At 39.2% G+C, this 21139-nt stretch overlaps 1 protein-coding gene across 2 annotated transcripts in view; it reads right to left on the bottom strand.

Annotated features, from left to right (window-relative positions):
• Positions 1–2403: 2403 nt before the first annotated feature.
• The window catches only part of rabgap1l (RAB GTPase activating protein 1-like), a 122710-nt gene continuing 103974 nt past the window's right edge, over positions 2404–21139 (bottom strand). Inside the window, exons 1-8 of one of the 2 annotated variants that reach the window (XM_073475759.1) lie at positions 20953–21090; positions 12678–12770; positions 9314–9424; positions 8602–8706; positions 7046–7129; positions 6435–6506; positions 5519–5719; positions 3597–3840 (exon numbers count right to left, since the gene is read on the bottom strand). In XM_073475759.1, the coding sequence (XP_073331860.1) occupies positions 3685–3840; positions 5519–5719; positions 6435–6506; positions 7046–7129; positions 8602–8706; positions 9314–9424; positions 12678–12770; positions 20953–21075 (945 nt within the window). In that variant the 5' untranslated portion in view covers positions 21076–21090 and the 3' untranslated portion in view covers positions 3597–3684. Of the gene's footprint in view, positions 3841–5518; positions 5720–6434; positions 6507–7045; positions 7130–8601; positions 8707–9313; positions 9425–12677; positions 12771–20952; positions 21091–21139 lie in introns of those variants that run through there. The other variant, XM_073475758.1, reaches the window with a different exon arrangement.

Genomic DNA, 21139 nt, shown 5'->3' with positions numbered 1-21139 from the left:
GAAATTTATTAATGCAGGTCAGACAGTTACTGTACAGCAAACAGTGTTGAAGTCGGACCAGCTGAGGAGCAGCCCCTCCCTGTGTAACAGGACTGTGGAATTACAACAAACTGTAAACTACACAACGCACATCACACCTCTAATCCCACTCACCGCCTGCACTTTGTGCATCATTGAAATGATCTGAATTAGAGTGGATTATAAATTGGCAGCTGTCCTCTTCAGCATCAATAATCATCAGTTAAAAAATAATTATGCTGTGTGATCAGGATAACGTTGAAACAAACAAACACACATCTTGAAATAGTGTTTAAAATGTTAATGTTGCTTTAGTGCACATAAAAGACGAGGAGCTTTCTCCAAATTGGCCACAGTTTACGTTAAACTGTACGGCTTTGTAACTGTCACAGGTGTGACCAACAAGAATGATGCAAGGTAGTGAAGAAGGAATGTCCTTGCACCTTGAATTCAATGATATCCAGCCGGTCCGCTTCCTTTGTCTCCCTTTCTATGATTATTGTTGCATTTCCTCCGGTGGAGCTGCTCAGCCGCCACCAGTTAGAGGATGGTGGTCGCACTTGGAGGCTCGTGGTGGAAATGTGTGATGCACCTGCTGAAAATGATACTCAGCAGATCGGTCCATAAGCTCAGATAACGTGGTTGTTGGCGAAGTTGGTTCAGGTCGTTGGGAGTACGGAGGAAGACCTTTGGGGACGGAGAAGAGTGGAGGCTCTTATGGCACAGCTGACGCTCTCTGACATCTCAAACAGTCAGATGGCTTTCCTCTCACCAGCCAGCGGCTTCAGTCATCAACAGAAAAGGCAGCCCCGTGAAGAAGAAACCGTTTCAACTTCAACCACTTGAGTTACAGTGCAGAACACACGCCTACATACACACATCCATAAAACACACACGCTCACATACCAACAAGTACACATGGGCTTGATCGGAGTCCAAAGGCTGATTTCAGTGACAACCAGAGTGGAGAATCAAGCAGGACATTTGGCACCTACACTACAGCTCTCATGTTCATGTTAAAAGCAAAACGCACAACTTTTGACTGAGTGTTAAGTGTTGATTTAGTACAAATACAACAAAATCATCCGAGTGTCTTTGGATCACTGGCTGTGGTGCTCACTCTTACTGTAGATATTAGCAACTAGTAATGCAATAAGTCTGAGTAGTTTAAACATACTAAAAGGAGCTTTTAACTTGTTATGAAATAGTCTCAATTTAATACTTTCCCCTCGATATGACCTACATTCTTTATGGTTACTATTGGTATTTAGATTAACAAGATAGATTAGAGTTAGAATACTTTTTTATGGGGGAGTGCGGACAATAAATTGAAGGGTCTCAGACTGTGGAAAGAGGAAACTATAGTGCGGTGGCACGCCACTAAAATAAAGTTTACTTTGTTTCACCTTCATTATATTAGTAATTAATCTTACATAGCCACAATTAGAAACATTACCTTATCGCTATGTATTCTGCAGCGAGCTCTGTTTTATTTTTTTTTTTAAGTATTTATAATTTTGCATCCTTATTTTACTTTACAAACGCACGCACCAGCCAAATCAGGCGGCTGTCGTACCACTTTTTTCCTCAGGGGCCGCCAGAGTCAAAACAAAATGAAAGCCCCTTGAAGCTGCTTTAAGTTGTTTTTTTCTTTTCTTTTAAAAACAAAAAGCAGATGTATTCAGGTCGATCCTTTTCGCTTATTTACACGAGGCACCTTCTGCTTACACTTGACCTTGCTAAAGATAACCCCATGAAACTAAAAGTTAGATCTTAATTTGTCAAGAATATGTGAATTTTACTTGCTTCTTAGAGGAAACCGCCACATTTGCCTGCACGTTAATGAAGATGTTAATTGATTTAAGTTCTAACTTTCAAGATACAACAAATTAGTTAGTTTGATTTAACACAGTTTATAATGAAGTGTCCGCACTGAGCAACACAGCCAAAAGACCACCACTGACACAGGGATGATTGAGGGTATGCACACGCTTTGCTCATTGCGTAAACAATTAATTATAAAGTTTATTGTTTTAACAAGACAACACAAAGAGCAAATAAGGTGTTGGCAATGATGTTTGGCAATAATTGGGAAATAAATATATATTTATTTAGGGATGACTTGTGCTTTGTAACAGATACTTTAGAGCCTACACTGTAATATAAAATTACCTAATTTAATGTGCTGACTCTGGTATCCACAGTGAATTATGATGACTGCAACAGGTATGAACGAGTGAATTCTTTCAACACTTCCTGTGGGTGTTGTCTGCATAAACACAGACAGACACACTCCATGATTACTGTGCTGGTTTATCCGTCACAATCCAGGAAACGGCTTCTTCTAAATTAGGGAAGGCAACAATAACGACTGCAGAGACCACAGACAGTTCGTGCAATTTAAAACAACAAGATTAACAGTGGTTTAAAAAAATAAAACTAAAAAAAATATACAGCCAAAGTCAATCTGTAGCTTCTGCATTTAAAAAAAAACATTTTGGAGACTTCAGATCATCACTGAGGATATGTGACATTGTGTTAAACTATTTCCGAGGGATTCATTAAAAGTAGACAAAAGGACGGAATGAGCACAGAAATGGAAAAGCGAGTCTGTTTCTGTTGTGATCACAGCGAGTTTAACTCTGCAGAAAATGCATGAACTGGAACCAGGATTTAAAGAACAAATCAATGAAATTTAGAGTGATATTACACACCTTGAGTCAGTTTGACCCCTGACTGAAGAAACGGGAGGGACATTAACCACGTTAATCTGCAGGTTGTCACTTTGGCCTTTTCAGCATTTGGACCTGACCGCATCGATCACACACTGTGCTTACTGTACGTCAACATCGAGAGAGATGACATTCAAATTCCAAACAGTAAAAAAAAAATTAACAAAGAACTTTTCCTTGTGTTTTTTTCTCTTCTCTTAAAGAACTGTACAAGATTATTACAAAAAAATCAATAATTAGTTATACATATTTATATGACAACATTGTTTACGTTATATTACTATAAAGAAATACAACTCTGTGTTGTTCTTGGACTCTGAATGCAGTATTCCTTTTTCAGAGTGCTGTGGCTTTGCTGCGCTGAATGGTTAATGTAGAACACTATATCTTTATGCAGTAAACGTATAATATCTCTGCAGCTGTAGCTGTGTCACTATTCTTGAAAGTTGTTCAAGTTGTGGACTGAATGCGGGTTGAATTCTCAGCGAAAATGGCTGCAGTAGCAATATCTGGCCACAAGGTAGCGCTAGATTACTCACCTATATGAGGGAAGCCGTTGTGTATGTTAATCATCTTTGTTATAATGAGAGTTTAGAGCTCTGACACCACAGTGTCAGCATTGTACACTGAATTTTAAATCTACTGCGAGCCTCCATGATGATTCACCGTCACCTGTCTCATCACCTGAAGGTCACAGACACTTTTCAGTTCACTCAAATGAAACATCAAGTAAAATGCAGGCGGTTGGTCCAGTCCTCCGCCTGTTTCTTCCCTCATCTTTTCAGCTGTTTGCAGTCCAAGAAGCCGGCAAGCTCTGCTTTGCCACCGGCTGGAAAAAGGAATACTGCATTTCTCCACTGCTAGTTTCTTCAACTTGTGTTCCTCAGCCCTAGTGTACATCCTGCAGGGGGCAGAGAGACGGAGAGAGGGTAGCCTAGGCAGGACCCTCCTTTGGAGAGGACGGGGTCTGGGACGTGGAGCTGGAGGAAGAGGAAGCCGAGCTCTTCAGGGAGCCCAGAGTCTTGCTGAGCCAAGAGTTCTTGGCCGCCTGGATCTCGTTCATCAGGACTCCCCGCTGGTGCTCGAGCTCCTGCAGAGTGACAAGATGAGCACAGAGGGGTCAGCAAGAGGAGCACAGAGTAGGAGAGCATTCTCTCTTGTTGGTCTACAACAGAGGTTTCCAAACTTATCAGACCATGTATCACTATTCACCAAACCAAATTTCCGAATACCACTAACTGCAAATACCAACACAAACAATGAAAGAGCCACCTCGTGTATAAAAGCAATAACTAAATGGTAAATGGACTTTCTATAGTGCTTTTCAAGATTCAAGAGGAATTTATTTGTCCCGAGGGAGGTTTGTCTTGACTACTGACCACTCAATGTTCTTTACAACATTTGTCGTTTTCAACCATACACAAACATTCATAGAGGCTGCCATGCAAAGTGCTGACCTGGTCATCAGGAGCCATTTGAGGTTCAGTATCTTGCTTAAGGATACTTCGATACGCAGCCAGGGGAGTCTGGGAATCGAACCAACGACCTTACGATTACTGGACGACCCACTCTACTTCCTGCCCCACAGCCTGGTAACATTTTTTTACTTTCTTTCTAGAAGAGCACTGGCAGCTTGAACTGCTGACTTCGACTTCTCTTTGGCATCTGGTTCATCTGACCTGTCAGGGCCGGCATTGTCACTTGCCTCTCCATTGTTTTTTTTTTGGCTTGGTAGCCATTTCAATATTCCAGCTGCTTTTTAATCAGCAACTGAGAAGTCAGAATCTGACTGTGTACGTTTGCTTACTAGTTCTAGTCGTCCCGTCCATGGATGTATAGGTCATGTCACATCACGCTCGCCCTACATAGCTCAGCACAGGAGAGTTTTATTTCAAAACGAATGACAACTATTTTTTATGTGATGTGTTTATATGTGTGTGTATATATAACTTTTAAATCAAATGACATATTATGGTCTTTTGGCCAGTTTATTACTTCAGTGAGGCCCTTGTCTGCCACCAGGTGGAGCTCATGTACCACAGTTCATGTTGTGTTGTTCATGTGTTCAGTTTTAGCTCCAGACCATCCAGCGACTAAACATATCTCCAATCATACATGAGGACTAAATGACAACTGAGGATTTAAATTTATACAGTCTTTTCAATGCACATGTGAATCCTGATACACCTGTCCAAACTCAGGGGTGGCTATACGTAAATACACATATATCATGCAAATAATCAGACTAATAAAGTTTTTTACTGTATGCAAATTTAAATTTGTCTCGAGAAGTACAGTAATTCTGATGATCCCTTAGCTTTTTATCTCGCACTATCATCAGACATTCCCAACAGCAAATGTTAGCATGCTAACTCGCTAAACTAAGATGAGTTAAGATGCTCCTGTTTAATGAACTTGTTAAATATCAGCATGTTTACATTGGCACTTCTGACATTAGCATCTAGCCTATGGCTGTAGACTTTAAGTCTTGTTAGTGAAACTGGGCTTGGTGTCCTTGTTTCTACCTTTATTTCGTTATGAACATACTGAGTTTAAAAACTTGTCTGAAATCCAGAAATGAAGTAACAAAGTACTGAATGTGCAGTAAACTCAGTTATAATAATAAATTCTGTAGAGTTTTCTTCTACATTGTATTGACTTAGATCTTTATGAAAGTTTTTTTTTTATTCTTTGCCTTTAGACTTAGTCTGCTGCATCTCTGCAGCAGTTATTATTATTATTGATATCACCGTCCCTCTCCTGCTGACCTGGATGCGACATTTGGCCTCCACCAGTTGCAGTTTGGTCTGTGCCAGCTCCAGCTCCAGCGTCCTCAGCTGTTCCTTCAGTCCGTCCTTCTCCTCGTCCAGCGGCTCGGTGGATGTCTTGTCCCTGCCAGGGGACGATGCCTGGAGGGTCCCCAGAGTGCTGAAAAGGTCCCTGCAGTGCTCACAGCCCATTACCTTACTCTACAGGGGCACACAAGAGGATGGCGAGTGAACATACTGTACATAGACATGTGAGTACAGGCAAAAGCACACATTCTGAATCCTGATTCGGACTAAGGGTAAAGCCTGTTGTCAGGACCTAACAAGCAGCCTCATTAAAAACAGTTAATAGATTTTTTCTGTCATGTACTCATTGCTCAAGGGGAAGTTTAATTTTCACAATCCATCCATTTCATCATCACTAGACGCACAGCTCCACCCTGCTGTCTACAACCCAACAATCTCTGCCAGTACAAAAAAGTAATTCACAGTTCAGCTGCAGCTCACCTGCTACAGCAATCAATCGTAGCACACTAACACTGACATTTACACTGTCTCTCTTCTGAAAGATCCTGCCTGTTAAATCTCAACTACAACTTCCCATTTTAACTGGCAACACATTACATTAGGAAGAATGTCATGGTCTTTATCCAGCCCTGAGGTGATCCACTGCCACACCCACAAAGAGCAACATCATGTGTTTGACAAGGGCTAAACCGTGTGGGATAATTTGTGCAATCAGGGTCTTTATGGGTGTAATAATGTACCAATCTGGGCTTATCTTTACTTAACTGAACGACAGAATAGTCCTGCAAAGCCCTTTGTTCTGTGATGCAACATACTGTGGATTTAGTTAGGAGCTTGAAAACCGAACCTGCATCTGCAACATTTTGCAGTTGCTGTGCATTAATCTTACCCTGACGATGTCCAGCTCTTCTTTTGTTGCCGCTTGCTGTTTTTCCAGCCTGGTGCTCAGCTGGGAGCAGATCTGAAACACGGAGAGGAAGTCAGGTTATATAAGAGATGCCATATTTGAACTATAAGATAAGAGAGACACTGAAGAGTTCTTAGCATGTGTTTCTCCAGGAAAACTTAACCGAGCACCCTGATCTTTATCTGTGTTATGTGGGCTTTACATCGACTAAAGTGCAGTCGTTATTAGCCTGTTACTGTCTGTAGCAGTAAAGGATGTTTAAAACAATAACATACCTTTGGATACTGCACTAGTGAACTAGTTGGATTAGAGGAGTTAGAGTGAAACTGACATGTTACATTAAAGTTATTCCTGTCATGGCTAAAAATACAAACTTTATTTACAAAACACTTAAAAAAACAGGTGCAAAGTTCTCACAGAATAAAAATAAGTGTGAATAAAATACAAAAACTAAATGTAAGATCATTGCAGTTAAGAGTTTTGTAAAGTCTGATGTGCATCTCACTGACTGCAAATGAGCAAGTGAGTGTGGGTGTTACTTTTACTCCATTTTGTTTACAGCAGATGGATTTCGGTTATCAAAATTTTCCAACCTGTTTGTATTCTGCGATGATCGCTGTGGTTTTCTTGATCTCCAGCTCCGCTTTTTCTAACTCCCTCCTGAACACTTCCTTCAGCTGAGAGAGACAAAACAAAAACGGAAAATAAATACATTAATGTGGAGGATGTGCTGACAGGACATAACACTAAAACATAATGTTTACACAAATATCAGGGTGATAAAATGGCCTTGGGAAGAATTAAAAACGTTCACATATTCACTGTGCAGACGTTTAAAATAATTGTGCAACTGCGGCTCAGTATATGTATGCTGCATCAGTCTCTCTTTACGGACCAATAAACAACTTATAAATATAAATAATAACATAAATATCATCAATTTAAATGATCAATACTAACCATGACTCACTAGGCATGTACACAGTAGAAGCTGTGTTATAGTGAGATATGTGTTTTAAAGATGCCCTAAATGTTAAAAAATAGTCTACGAGTCCATGGATTTTCTTCACTATTGAGTATTATTTAAAATAGAGAAATGTTCTATACATTTTCTATACAAGTCTATTGTATAACTGCTCTATTTACCTGCCGTTGTTATAGTGCATACATGTGATGTTGGAATAATTGGAAAAGTGAGTTCCAACGTCGGAAAATAGGAAAAATTAATTTGAACAAACCCTCAAGTCAGAACAACAACTCAGAAACTCTCGAAAGTGTGGGTGCATGACTTGCCAACTTTGACGTCATGTTCACAGATACATGTCAGTGAAAGTAGATGTCTGCTCACATGTAATTTTATAATTATGTTATTAGATTGTAACAATTAGTTGCTGTCCACACACAGATACCTAGATTAATTAGAATTGTTATTTATTATCATTAGCCCTGATAACAAGTCTAGTAAAGGAATATTATTGAGGTTTAAAAAGGGAATGTACTGGGACAAAATACAAATATGTTAAAAGCTGATGAGCACATCGAAGTTGAAACAACTACTTCCCAAAACGAGAAATGGGACAATCCAAGGAACAAGTGAATGAAGGGTTATTCTGTGTTCTGCAAGGTGACTTAAAGCCATTTTAAGACACTTGCTGATGATGTTGGATTTTCTTTGGTCACTGACTAAGAAGATTTAAGTCATTAATTACTAATTTCACAGGAGACACAAACTACTATTATCCTTTTTCCACCAAATTAGCTCTGGTTATTGAATTGTTTCTGCTCAAGATTCTTGGTATCATCCGTGTTTCCACCACTTTTGAGCAGGACTGTCAACCATCAACGGAGGAGACTGCACAACAACCTGTAGAATATGACATGCCCAACTTTTTGATTTCCGAAGAATTTAATTTTGGATGAAATGCTCAGAACAGTTCAAAATTATGTGCGAAAACCAGAAAGGAATTGGCTACATGTTGGTGGAAAGGGGAATGTGTTGCCTCATGAAATTTCTGTATTTTAGCAACAAAATACAGGAGCATAAACAAAGCTTTGACTACAAACATCGTTGGGTCAAATGACCAATAAGATCTGTAGTTCGTAAAGGCTGAGCCTAACCAGGTGAAGGTAAAGAGAGCGCAGGTGTTACCTGTGCCGTCTCCTCCTCCTGTCGCCTCTTCTCCTCCTCCGTCTCCACCAGACGTTGCTTGGTGCTCAGCAGCTCTTTGTTCAAAACATCGGCCTTGTCTTCTGCCTGAGTGCACGTAAACACACAAACACACAGAGGCCCCCCATTTAATACCAAATCTGCATCTGTAGCACAGTGCTATTTTCACACAAAAAATCAAGAGTACAAAAACATTCAGATGCAGACCAATGACAAGTATATTATACACTGGTTTGGGATTTCATTTCACAGGAAAATCTGCACATAATCTTTTCTATTTAATCATTACTACAGTTTTATAGACTCACACCGTCTGTTGGGTTGTTTTGTGAAGTGTTGACAGTATGGGCATATTAACAATAGCTGCTGAGGAAGATAAAGCGAAAGGCTAAGAAATGTTTTTCTTCTCACAGCTACATTTGTCTGTTAGTCAGAGTAAGGGCTTTTAATCAGCTCAACATCTGAAATTACTCTATTTTCAAAAGAATATGCATTTGGAATATATTATTCTTCTCATTTTGCTCATGTATACAACAACAAATGATGGCAGCTGGGAACAAACACTAAATTCAAATACATCCTTACCTAACAAATAAATAAAACGAAGCAAACTAACACATCAGCTTTTATTCGACAGAGTAAGCAGAGCATACTGTGGCTTTGAAAACGCCCTGTGCAGGTGCTGCTGTGTTACCTGGTCGAGGTCGTTCCGAAGGGCAATCTTGCTGGTGACCAGCTCGTGGGCCAAGTCGTCATTCTCCTGTTCCAGCCGCATACTGGCCTCCTGAAGACGGCGGTTCTCCCTCTGGACAAACACACAGAGTTGAACAATACATTAGAGCCTGTAATATGAATCCATGTTTGCAGCAGTCCCTCTTCTGTTTGTTTCCATTTTAATTTAGTGTTGCGCGCACACACACACACACACACACACACACACACACACACACACACACACACACACACACACACACACACACACACACACACACACACACACACACACACACACACCATCTTAAAGTCCCCATTGTAGACCCTTAGTGGAGTCTCATGATTACTGGTCTGCCTGTAAACAGTCTCACATGACAGCCTCAATGGGACCCAATAGTTGTCACAGTTACTAGTGAGAGTCACCTGACCCTGATATCCTGTCATTTGATGATACTCCAAATTAACAGACATATGTATGCAGAAATAGTGTAAATAAACTTTATTTAAGCTGAATTCATAGAGCAACTTTTGTATAATAATGAAAGTATGAAAAAAAAAAAAACGTGAACCTGAACATCTATACATGGACACACACACTGGGTCACATGCTCTGAGACAGTTTGTGTGCCGCTCTTCAGATTAGATTAATCACTTCCTGTTAGCGGAGAAGTGACGGGTTTAATTTAGGGGAAAGACCTGCATCGTCTTAGTGCTGCAGCCGTCCATATGCCACGTCTCAGACTGATTACACTAAAGTTTAAATAGTCTAAAGGTCAGTCAACATGGCCAACTCATATCAATCAGAAAATGTAGAAAAAGCACACATCAAAGTTAAAGATTACTTAAAGCCATAAGAATCTGCATGAAATGTCTCATATTAGTAAGTATTTGTTGGATCAGAGGCAGCTTACCGTGCTGCAGTCCACAGTCACAACAACGTCTTCATATCGAGCCTCCAGCAGCACAGACTAAACTTAAACACATGATCCTGACAGGAGATTCCCTTCTGTCGGACACTCACTCACTCACTCTCCCTCACGCTCTCCTTTCATTTCTTTTCCAGATTTTTCACACATGAAGCAAACACGACAAATACAAACAAACGCCACAAACATTACAAAACAATGAGTACATACCTAAACCTGGAGTGTACGATTAAAACCTCGAGAAAGCATAAAGTAACTGAAGTAAAGTTACTAAAGTCATTCCTTCAATAGAAACATGTCCGATTTAACCCCGTGCTAGTGGACAAGCAGCAGCATTCCTGTTTTGCTCCAGTGTTTCCACTGGTTATAGAAGGGATGGCTCCGATCCAACATCTTATCGACAATAAAAGTCCTTCCTTCCTTCCCCCCAGAGCCAGCAGCTCATGTAGCACCACTGTTTACACCAACATATCACTTCTGCCAAACAACTACATGTAATTCAGCCGTCTCTTTTTTTCTTGAGATTAAAGTTAGTTTGTTGGTTGGTAGCAGGGAAAGTTCAGGCAATCCTCAGTGATTCATCACACCCTCTCCATGGTGGATATGAGTTCTTACCATCAGGACAGAGGTTTCAGGGTACCACCTTTGCAGACCCTCCATGCACAGAGAGGCTTTATATTGTAGTTATTCCAGTACAGCTCTGTTTAACAAATCCTTGTGAACTTAGGCGTGAGTAACTTGCATTTTGGTATATTTGTATTCTTTATTGTTTGTTTGCTTATTGCTTTAAACAAAAGAATTTCCAAAAGAACAATAAACAAAACAAAACATTTCCTGGTTGGTTTTGAGTTTGTTTTCTGTTTTTATTATGATTTTATATGAATGTTTAACTGACTGTTTCTTTTATTTATACCTGCTATAAATATTTTATTTATTTACAAGGGTTCAACTGACCAGGAAACTCTAGACTAGACTATCATTTTCACAAATTAAGAAACTCTGTCTTGGTTTTGGCTTGACCACCAAACATTTTTCAGTCTATTCAACTGAGGCCGAAGATATTCCATTTGTCCTGTATAAATCTGCAGTTTGGCTTAAAGGTATAATATGCAGCATTTCCACATGAAGTATGTGTATATGTTATAGCACTTTCAGTACCCCAAATGTTTCCAACGATGTTCACACCCAGAGGAATCTTTAATTTTATTCAAAGTAACTGTGCGTTTCATTTGGTTGCCTGTCAATAGCGTCAAATCCTCTTTACTATCTTTAGTGAGAATGTGAAAAAGTAGAAACAAACAAACTGAAAAAAAGGGGACTTAAAATGGCTACAAACAGCTTGTCCAGCATAATCCAAGTCTCTAAAAGCCCAGAGATCCCAAAATTGATTTTGAAAAGATGTTACTTACATCCTCAACAAGCCCAATTCAAAAGGTGTGTGTGCTAATGCTTTTAGCTTAGCAGCTACAGTAAAGGTTTTAAAAAGGGTGTAAATATGTCTTTTTAAATCAATTTGGGATTTCGGGGCTTCTGGAGACTTGGATTATGCCGGACGAGCTGTATGGAGTTATATTATTTATTTTTTCTGTGGTTCATATATTTTTTAAGTCCCCATCCACTCCAGTTGTTTGTGTTGTTTCCCAAATGTTTTGTGGACCACGGACCTTAAAGTGGATCTGATCGTATTAAACAATCTCTAGACAATAAAATGTGATCTGACCAACTCTATATTATGTCAGTTTCAACTCTATCCTCACAATTTCAAAGACAAATTTGGAAGAAAAATTAAATCCGTGCTGAGCTGATTTCGGAAAAATAAAAATCACAGATTTAAACCAAGAGGAAAGAAAGAAATCCTGATAAAATAGAGCAAATAAAAGGAAGAGATAAAATCATTTGACAGTTTGAGTGTGTCAGAATCTCTAAATATCTGCCCAACCTCTCTTGTTTTATCCTGTGAAGGTAAAGTCAGCCTGACAACACTCCGGCAGATTCGCCCAAAAATAAATGTAAGAGATGTCTGAGAGTCTGCACTGTGTGAAAAGTCACTTTTAAACAAACTTCTGAACAGTGTCAGAAATATTAACAAAGGTAAAGTTTGACAAAACAGAATTGTATTCAAAAGAAGATTTCTAATCTTAGAAACAAGGTTATTTTTTAACAAAAGGCGTTTTGATTTCCTCACTGCAACACAAGAACCATCTTTCATCACAAACTTTAAACCATATCAAAGAGTGAAGCATTTTCTTACCTTATCTAAGACTGAAGTTATTCTGTTAAAACCTACAAGAAACAAGGCTACTCTGACATGATTACACTGTGCTTTTCTGACGTGTAGCAAAAAAGGGGATGGATACATTTAACTTCAAGTAACAAATGCAAGAAAAGTAGCATATCTTGTATCTCATTACGTCCTACCTGGTATCGGTCGATGGGGTCCTCTTGTTGCAGCTGGCTCTCTCTCAGCGTCTGATATTCCTTCTCAAACTTCTTCAGTTTTTTGGTTGGAACCTGAAAACATCACAAACGTTGTTGACATCATTATCTTAACTTTCATAGACCCAAAGCTGCCTGATTAAATCCCAGCCCAGCCCATCACAGTGCTTTGTGAGTGAGGAGAGACATTCATTTGGTTTTGTACTAAAAGTAATATTTGGGCTTTTAATACTGTGATCAGTGAAGCTATTTGCAAAAGCAATGGTCAATCTCTGTAGTTATCCCTCGTTCCTGCCTTCTCCTTGAGACACAAACTGATTCTCATTTTTAACTTAGGCTGCAACTAACAATTATTTTCACTATTGATCAGTCTGCGATAAAACTTTAAAAGTCTTTACATTTCTTCTCTAAGTCGCTAAGCCAAAACCCAAAGACTCTTCATTTACCATCATTAAAAAGACATAGAAAAGCAGCAGATCCTCATATGCAAGAAGCTGGAACCAGCAAATTATTAACATCACAACAACCATATAGAAAACATATACTGACTTGACAATACAGTACATAATTAATCAGGTATGTCAGAAATATGTCAAAATATCGGGTGACGTGGACTGTTTTATGTCAGCAGTAAAGAAAAGGTTTCAGGTTTGAGATCACCAACGTTAAAAGAAACTGAAAGGCTATAACCTGCATAGAGCAGATATCCTTGTACCACAAAGGAAAAACTAACTAAACTGTGAAAAGTGCTGCCGACATATTGTGGTACTGTGGTTCATGCTGCAGTTTCCATTTTCAGTTGCTCTACATACAATTATCACAAGTGCATGTCTCTGCATGGTTGTTCTCTACATGTGCCATCTTCACACTAGATATGATGTGAAAATATAACATACATTCTATGACAACAAATGACTGTACTGTACATTTTACTGTAAATCAGCCACTCAGAAGAGTTATTCTCAGACAGAAACTTCCAATTCACACTACGAGCTATGCGACCAACAGTCATTTATTTCCTCTGTGATGAAAGACAATGGAAACTGGGAGGACGAACAGACAAAGTTGTGTGAACTTTCACTGTGATGCTACCAATGCAGTTTGATTCAGGAAACAACATGTAGCCCTGCCTGTTGACTACAAAATGGGGAGTGATTCATTCTTTACAACTTCAACTGTTTATGCTTTGAAGATGTCAACTGCTTTAAAGCAGAATCTCTTATTCAAATGTAAACACAAAGGGAAGCCCCACTATAGACCCAATCACCGTGATGTCACATAAACAACAGCAACTTTGGGGTAGAAAACTGGCCGTAAAGGCTTTTGTGGCTCCAGAGGAAGACGCACATAATCTGATAAATCGACTTCAGTGATGTCACTCAGTGGTTAAGTTGCATTGTGGGTAATGTAGGTGCCAGGTTTTTGAAAAGCAGTCCACTGATCTAACTAAAACTAACAATGGAAATCAATACAGCAGAACCAGATATCACCTTTTTTATTCCACACATTCTTCTACCTTTTCAAAATCTGGTACCTACATTACCTACAATGCAACTGAGCCATTGAGTGATCACTCGAGTCAATTTATCAGATTACATGCAGCCTCCTCTTGAGCCAAAAAAGACACGGTACTACTTTTTCACATATGCAGTAGGACTCCCCAAGACCTGTAAACACACTTTAATGTGTAAAATTGTTGGAATTACCCTTAAAGTTATAGCAGGTTGGATACAGAGAGTCTGAAGAGAGTTGAACTTTGTTCACTGAAGCCCATCTAAGATCTTGAAAATCACATAATCAACCAAGCAGTGCAAACACAAAATCAAAACTTGAGACCTCCATGTGCATTTTTCTGCATTTTGGAAGCACAGTTCACATGAACATATAACACATCAAGTATCTGCCAAAACACAGGAAACTCAATCAGCAACTTAACAATTAGACTGTCCTGTGTGGTCTAACTTTCAAATAAGCACTGATAGCTTGAAGGTCATGCAACTCCCTAAACAAATAAAATACCACAAACACTTTCAATCCAAAAGAAAACACCCCAAAAAAATCAGCTGAGTGGTTTGAACCAAAAAGCACTGAAATACGAGACAACACTGACTGACTGCTTCTGAACTTCACCTGTGTGTGTGTGTGTGTGTGTGTGCGTGTGCTGCAAGTGGGTGGTATTTGTTATCCCCCCCTGTGTGGAAACAGCGTTGCCATAGCGCCTAACGTTAGGGCTGGGGATTGCAGATCAGTCTCAGTCACATGACCCCTCCTCTGAGACTGGCATGTGTGTGTTTAAACTGAGTGAAGTACCTGGTTCACTCTTACCTGTGTGTGGTTGTGAGCTGTTTATTTCTTGCTTTATATGTTATGCACACATGTAGGGATTCAGAAAAAACTGAATACATAATACATCACTTCTCATGTGGCATTTAAGTGTTACAACAAAGTACAGTGAGTGCAAAAGCTTTCATGAATCGGGCACAGGTTGGATCACTGTGTTCTGGAGCGATCAGAGGAACACACAGTACGGTTATCTCAAAGGGAGTGTTAGAGAGGATTTACTTTTAGCATTCATTTTAATTGCTTTTAATCAAACTCAAATACTTCCTCACACTCTGCTGCAGTCTGGTGCTTACAGATCTGACACAATAAATAACATGTATATACCATTATCAACAATGTGACTACTGTCACTATTAGTTCACCTTCCCATCTGTTTACAAACAGCCATTTTGTCTTTTTCTCATCCATCACTGTGATTCGTTCATATTTTATTCTTTGAAATGCTTAAAATTAAAAATGGGAAAATTGGCAAAGCATCCTGAAGGAAAAGTGAATAAAAAATGCTAACAAACAACTTAACGAGCAGATCACTGTATTGCAGATTTCTCTTCATGAATAAAAACCAGATGAAGGAAACTGAACTGAGTGAACTGTCTACCAGGACAGCCATTACCTGTCCTCCTCACTGACCTGTGGGTTAACCCTTGACCTCTACGACCCAGGAACCGCTGAGGTGAATGAACGTCACACTGTAATTTATCTGACACACAATTCCCCTACAGATAACAGAGCTTAGACTCATTCTGTCGTTATCTGTGTGGGAAGAAAGAGCAGCTTGGTCTCTGCAGGCTGGTTAATAATCATTTTATTGTAACAAAACAATGCAGACAAATTGAACGTGGTGTTCCCCTGGAGGCATCAACAAGTCCACTTGCACACTCATGAAGCTGTGAAGGCTTTCTGGATGCCAGCGATTAATTATTAGTTCTATTAATTACTAAAATACTTTAACTTCCTGATAACTGAAGCCAATACAAGATAATGAGTAAATTAAAGTCTTCGGCTGAATCTGTCAGGGCTAACATAAGGCGCCAACGGACAGGCCTAAAGACTACAATAATAAACTGCATTTAATTACCTCTATACTTCTACATATTTTTGTGTTGTGTTGGTGAGAATTTAATTTCTGGCCAAAATAATTTAAGTAATGTTATAGTTTTACACATTTATAATAAGTCATGTCTATATTGCAATAAATTGTGAGCAATTACATCACTTGTGACTTGTGAAGTCATCACCCCAAGCTGACTCTCTGTAAGTTTGCAGAAAGTCCACTTGAGGCCCTTTGTGGACTGGATGAATTGTGAGTTTGGACAGCTGTCAGAACTTGTAGACTATCTGCGAACGCACCCGCAAATTCCACAAGAAGTAGGAAAAACTATATTCGAATACAGACTTCTTGGTGGTCAACATGACAAAAATGGGACTTTTTAGTTCCTGAAAGCTTATATTGTAGTAATAAGAATATGTTTCCCTGGCAGCAACAATATGTATAAGTATGTTCTAATAATTTTTTGCTGAGTTGTTTAAAGACATGTAACATTTCTGCATTAATGCATTAAACATTTTGTTGAGTTTTTATCTTGTATGTTTTAAGTTTGATTGTTTTTGTCCTTTGACATTTATAACTGATGTTTCGTATATGTATATATTACTTATTTATTTATTTTTGGGGGTTGTCTTACCCATGGTGCCATTTAGGGTAGGGGAAAGAAGGAGGCATAACTCTACAGACTGGAGCTTTTTTTTGTTTGGTTATCATTGTCATATTATACTCAGATAAACAAGAGTAATGTGCTTTCATAGTTAAATTAAAATGATCAATGTCAAGTATTATAACTTTATGTAGAGGCTGACAAGTAAAAAATAAAAAAATTAATGACAAAAATATGAATTGCTGAGTTGTTTACTCACATTGGAAATGTTTCCAACAATGTTCAAACCCAGAGAAATACATCATTTATTCAAGGTAACGGTGTGCTTTGTGTAGTCACCTGCCGCTATAACTTCTGGGGAAACATCATTTGATACATCCGAGAGTGACGGTGGAAGTTGGACAACTATAGAGAATAAAACTAATACATTTTCTGTGACCATTTCTGCCTGAGCCACGTAGACATTTTTATATTGGCAATGGTGGTTGTTTAATACTGAAAACAACAACTCCCATGATACCACGCTACTTACTGTTTTGACTGCGAGACCCCAAGTGGCGAAAGCTACATATTGCATGTTTAATCTGATCCGTCATGTTTTTAGAGTTTGCCTCAAAGATCTCATTCATGTCTGTCTAAAAACAATTCACCCTATTATGGTTAACTTAATCTCTATTCTGAAATAGCAGTGATTGGAGTCTCATCTCAGTCCAACCTTAAATGTACATAGCTCACGTTTCATACAACCAAAGCAGCTATTTCAAAATGATTAAATAATGTGCTTTCAGTTGGATTCTCAGACACTGAGTTTTCTTAGTTAGGCACAACATGACAAAATATTTAAAAGGACCAATTCGGCACTCAGCCAACTGATCAACTGAATGCACCAGAAAGAGAAAGAGTAAGAGAGAGAATGACGTTTGTGTTTCCTGAGATTTTGAACACCTCCAGATTTACCATCTTGGTTTTAAGAATCGAACACATCACGAGTCGCTAAAACCCAGCCCTCACTTGTGCTTTCACCTCCTCTCACATACTCATTTAATGCCTTGAAACATTTTCCTACAGCATCTACAACTACAGACATTGGTTGTGTCATACTTTCCAAGCTTCCTGCATGTGATGCGATGGTTTGCTGATGCTGATTTCTGCCAGTAAATACAATTTTCTTCCCTCTGATGTTTAACTTCCCACTCATACGTGGTTACTTCAGTTAGGTGAAAGCATTCTCATCACTTGATATAGTCTGTGTATTTTGTATTTCCTATAAAGACAAACTATGCATGCTGCATGTGTTGTTAAAGATTGCTGTTTTCTCTTTTTGCTATCATGCTACCATGACTCAGCTTCTCTACCAATCATGAGTTTTTTTAAAAACCATCTCTGCCTCAGTGTAAGAGTAATGTTAATCTCTCGGAGTCTAAAGTGATTGCCCTTTTGTTAAAATACAAGCTGAATTACTGAAACTGACTGGCTGAAGAGAGCAGATTTAAGAGATCAAGGTCAGCTGTAGAACAGCAGCTGGTAGAGATTCAGTGTTTTGCTCAAGGACACTTACGCATGTTGGTGCACTGAACCTGGTTCTCCTGGGTTTACACCACCCAGCTGATACAAAACACTGAGCTTCAATAAGAAAGAAGAGGCTTTTTCAGTGTTGTGTGTAATTGCACAATACAGGAAAGAGTTGGTTTTTAAATATCAGATCTTACTACCTTATTTTTTGTTTCACATACAGCTAGTGAAGCTTGAAGCTCTCTTTTGAGTTACACATTAAACCAGAAATCATGGACAGACAAACTTAAGTCTAGAGAATGATTATATTCTCCAACACCCCTAAAATACACAAACACTACCGCCTGACTGTGTAATGAAAAGCAACGCAAAACTTGGCTGTGATTACCTGCTAGAGGCCAGACCTTTCTTCAAACATACAAACCCACTGTAGCTACAATCACACAGGATCCCCAGCTCCATGACCTCTGTAAAAACTGAATCAGAGTGCTTCTATTTCTCGAAATCTGCTGTTAAGGTCTTGTTGCCAGTCCAGTTGGAACGAAATCATCTGCTGCAATAAATATCTAAAAATGTGGGGACATGCATTCTTTAAATGACACAAATTCAAACCTCACTAATGTTCCCTGACTTTCCTGGCCTTCAGAGAGACTGCTGCCCTTTACACTCATTCTGTTTTCATCATGTAGCTGCTTTATCTATTCAGAGCGACTTACAGTCAGTGAACATGTAAAACAAGTTACATTTCTCAGGTCAACAACATTACAAGTTATCAACAGTAGTGCAGGAAGTATTTTAAGTGTCAAACTCCTGAATATGTTCAGACTCTTCCTACATGAAAAAATATCTAAAATCTTCATTCATATTCCTGAAATTCCAGGGGCACTGTGAAGCCTGCTCTGCTGAGGGCTCAGCATCTTGCTCAAGGCTGCTTCAGGCAGCAACACAAACAGTTGCTGGGAGGCACAAACACATACTAGCTTGCAAGTTTCAGGGCTTAAACTAGCTGACACGTCCTCTTCTTGCTTCTTCCAATTTTCTTCTGCAGTGTCCTTATTATGATGAGTTAAGATTGTCTATAGTTGATTAAATGTCTGTTCAAAATCCAGAAACGCTTTGCTCCACTGATGACAGAATGAAATGGTTGTTTAATTTTAGTCCTTACAAGTTAACCTTTGTTTCTGAAGCTTGGAAAAACATGAGGATGGTTTATTTTAGTATTATGTAAAAGTTAATGCCTGACATGGTGTCCATTATCAGGAATTAATGGACGACGTACAGGCCATTCATTCCTGATTATGTACCCCTTGAAGGGCATTATCTCGCCTATACTTGCAAAAAAACAAGACAAAAAACATTTAAAGGGCCATATTGAAAAAAAATTAGTTCAAAACATTTTTTAAAAAATCAACTAAACTTCTAAACAGAATGTGAATGAATAGCAGTTTTAGCATTATGATGTCTGTATATTGTGCTGCAGAGATATCCACTGAAGTTAGCATGCTAACCAACTAGCCCGTCTCATGTGCTAGCAGTGTAACACCAACACTCCCATGGTCCCGAGCTTCCAGTCTGAACTGCTAAATGTACGGCTAACTGAGCTAACTAGCTCAGGGCAGCTAGAGTTAGCAGCAGAGAGTGGCTACTATACAAAATATTAAGATTTTCTCAAGCAATAACTCACCTGAGGGTTTGACTAATAAATTGACACCCTACAGCCAATTAGGACTGAGATTTCACCCAGACTATGCTGTAATTGCAATGTATGTTATATACATATTATTTGCATATTATTTGTGCATGATGACACAATAATAAAATCAATCAATCAATCCATCAGCGTAAATACTGGAGGCCAGTTTAAGGACAGAGGGGCCACTCTGTTTCAGTAAAGGCAATTAAAGACGCTTAGAGCCTCAGGAAATGGTTCCAGGCCCACTTTTAGATTACTGACCTGAATCCCAGCAGCAGAAAATGGAATTGGTCCCAAACCTCCAAACTGAGATCACACACTGTAGTGTCATAATAGGTGTTATACTACCAGAAAAAGACTGTGTGTGTTGAGGAGGGTGCCCTGCTCTTACATAAGGTAGCAGTCCGAGAGTTTGAATATTAAAATAAGGATAAGTCAACTGGGCATCTGAGGAGAAACTAGGCCATGGAATTAAATTACCCATGTGAGGGAAACACACACACACACACACACACACACACACACACATAGAAAAAGAGAGAAAGAGACACAACATCTCCATTGATTCCAGATTTGTATCAGTAATTGAAACAAACTGACAACCACAAACTGTGTCTGGACTGACTGACACAGCTTGGTAACCTCAAACATCAGACACACTTTCGATAGGAACACATAACACGCCCACAGATTCACACATGAGTCAACAATGTCTACATCATGGAAATCAACATGTATTTTCTGTGAAATCTCCATGTTCTATCTCTGTTTTTGAACAAATTTACAAGCAAAAAGATAACGACAGAAGAGAGAAAACCACCTGACAACCAACAACATCAGATGAAAAAGAAAAACCAGCAGCTCAATTCCTCTTTCTAGTTCTCTTACCTAAAAACTGCAAAAGATAAGGGTGAGTCCGAATAGTTGGGAACAGAGTTAAATAGGAATACACTCATTACACCCACAGAGGGAAAAAAGATGATGAAAGAGGAAACAAAAAATAGAAAGCCAGTAAAAGAAAGAAATAAACAAAGTGATGGGAGAACAGACCTACCACCGGTCTGAGAGCTCTAAGAGGTCTGGAGTGGGCGACCAAGCGAGCCAAGGTGTCCTCCTCGCCCGGCCGGTCGACTACATGAGCGTCGTACGCCACCATGATTGACACCTCCTGCATCATCTTGACTCCTCTTTGGCCCCAACAGCAAGGAGGCAGAGGAGAGGATGAATGAGAAGAAGGAAGT

This window comes from Pagrus major, chromosome 11 (assembly GCF_040436345.1).
Source record: "Pagrus major chromosome 11, Pma_NU_1.0".
Classification (NCBI taxonomy): domain Eukaryota; kingdom Metazoa; phylum Chordata; class Actinopteri; order Spariformes; family Sparidae; genus Pagrus; species Pagrus major.
The sequence above is the reverse complement of the archived record's forward strand: the minus strand, read 5'-3'. Positions and strand labels throughout refer to the sequence as shown.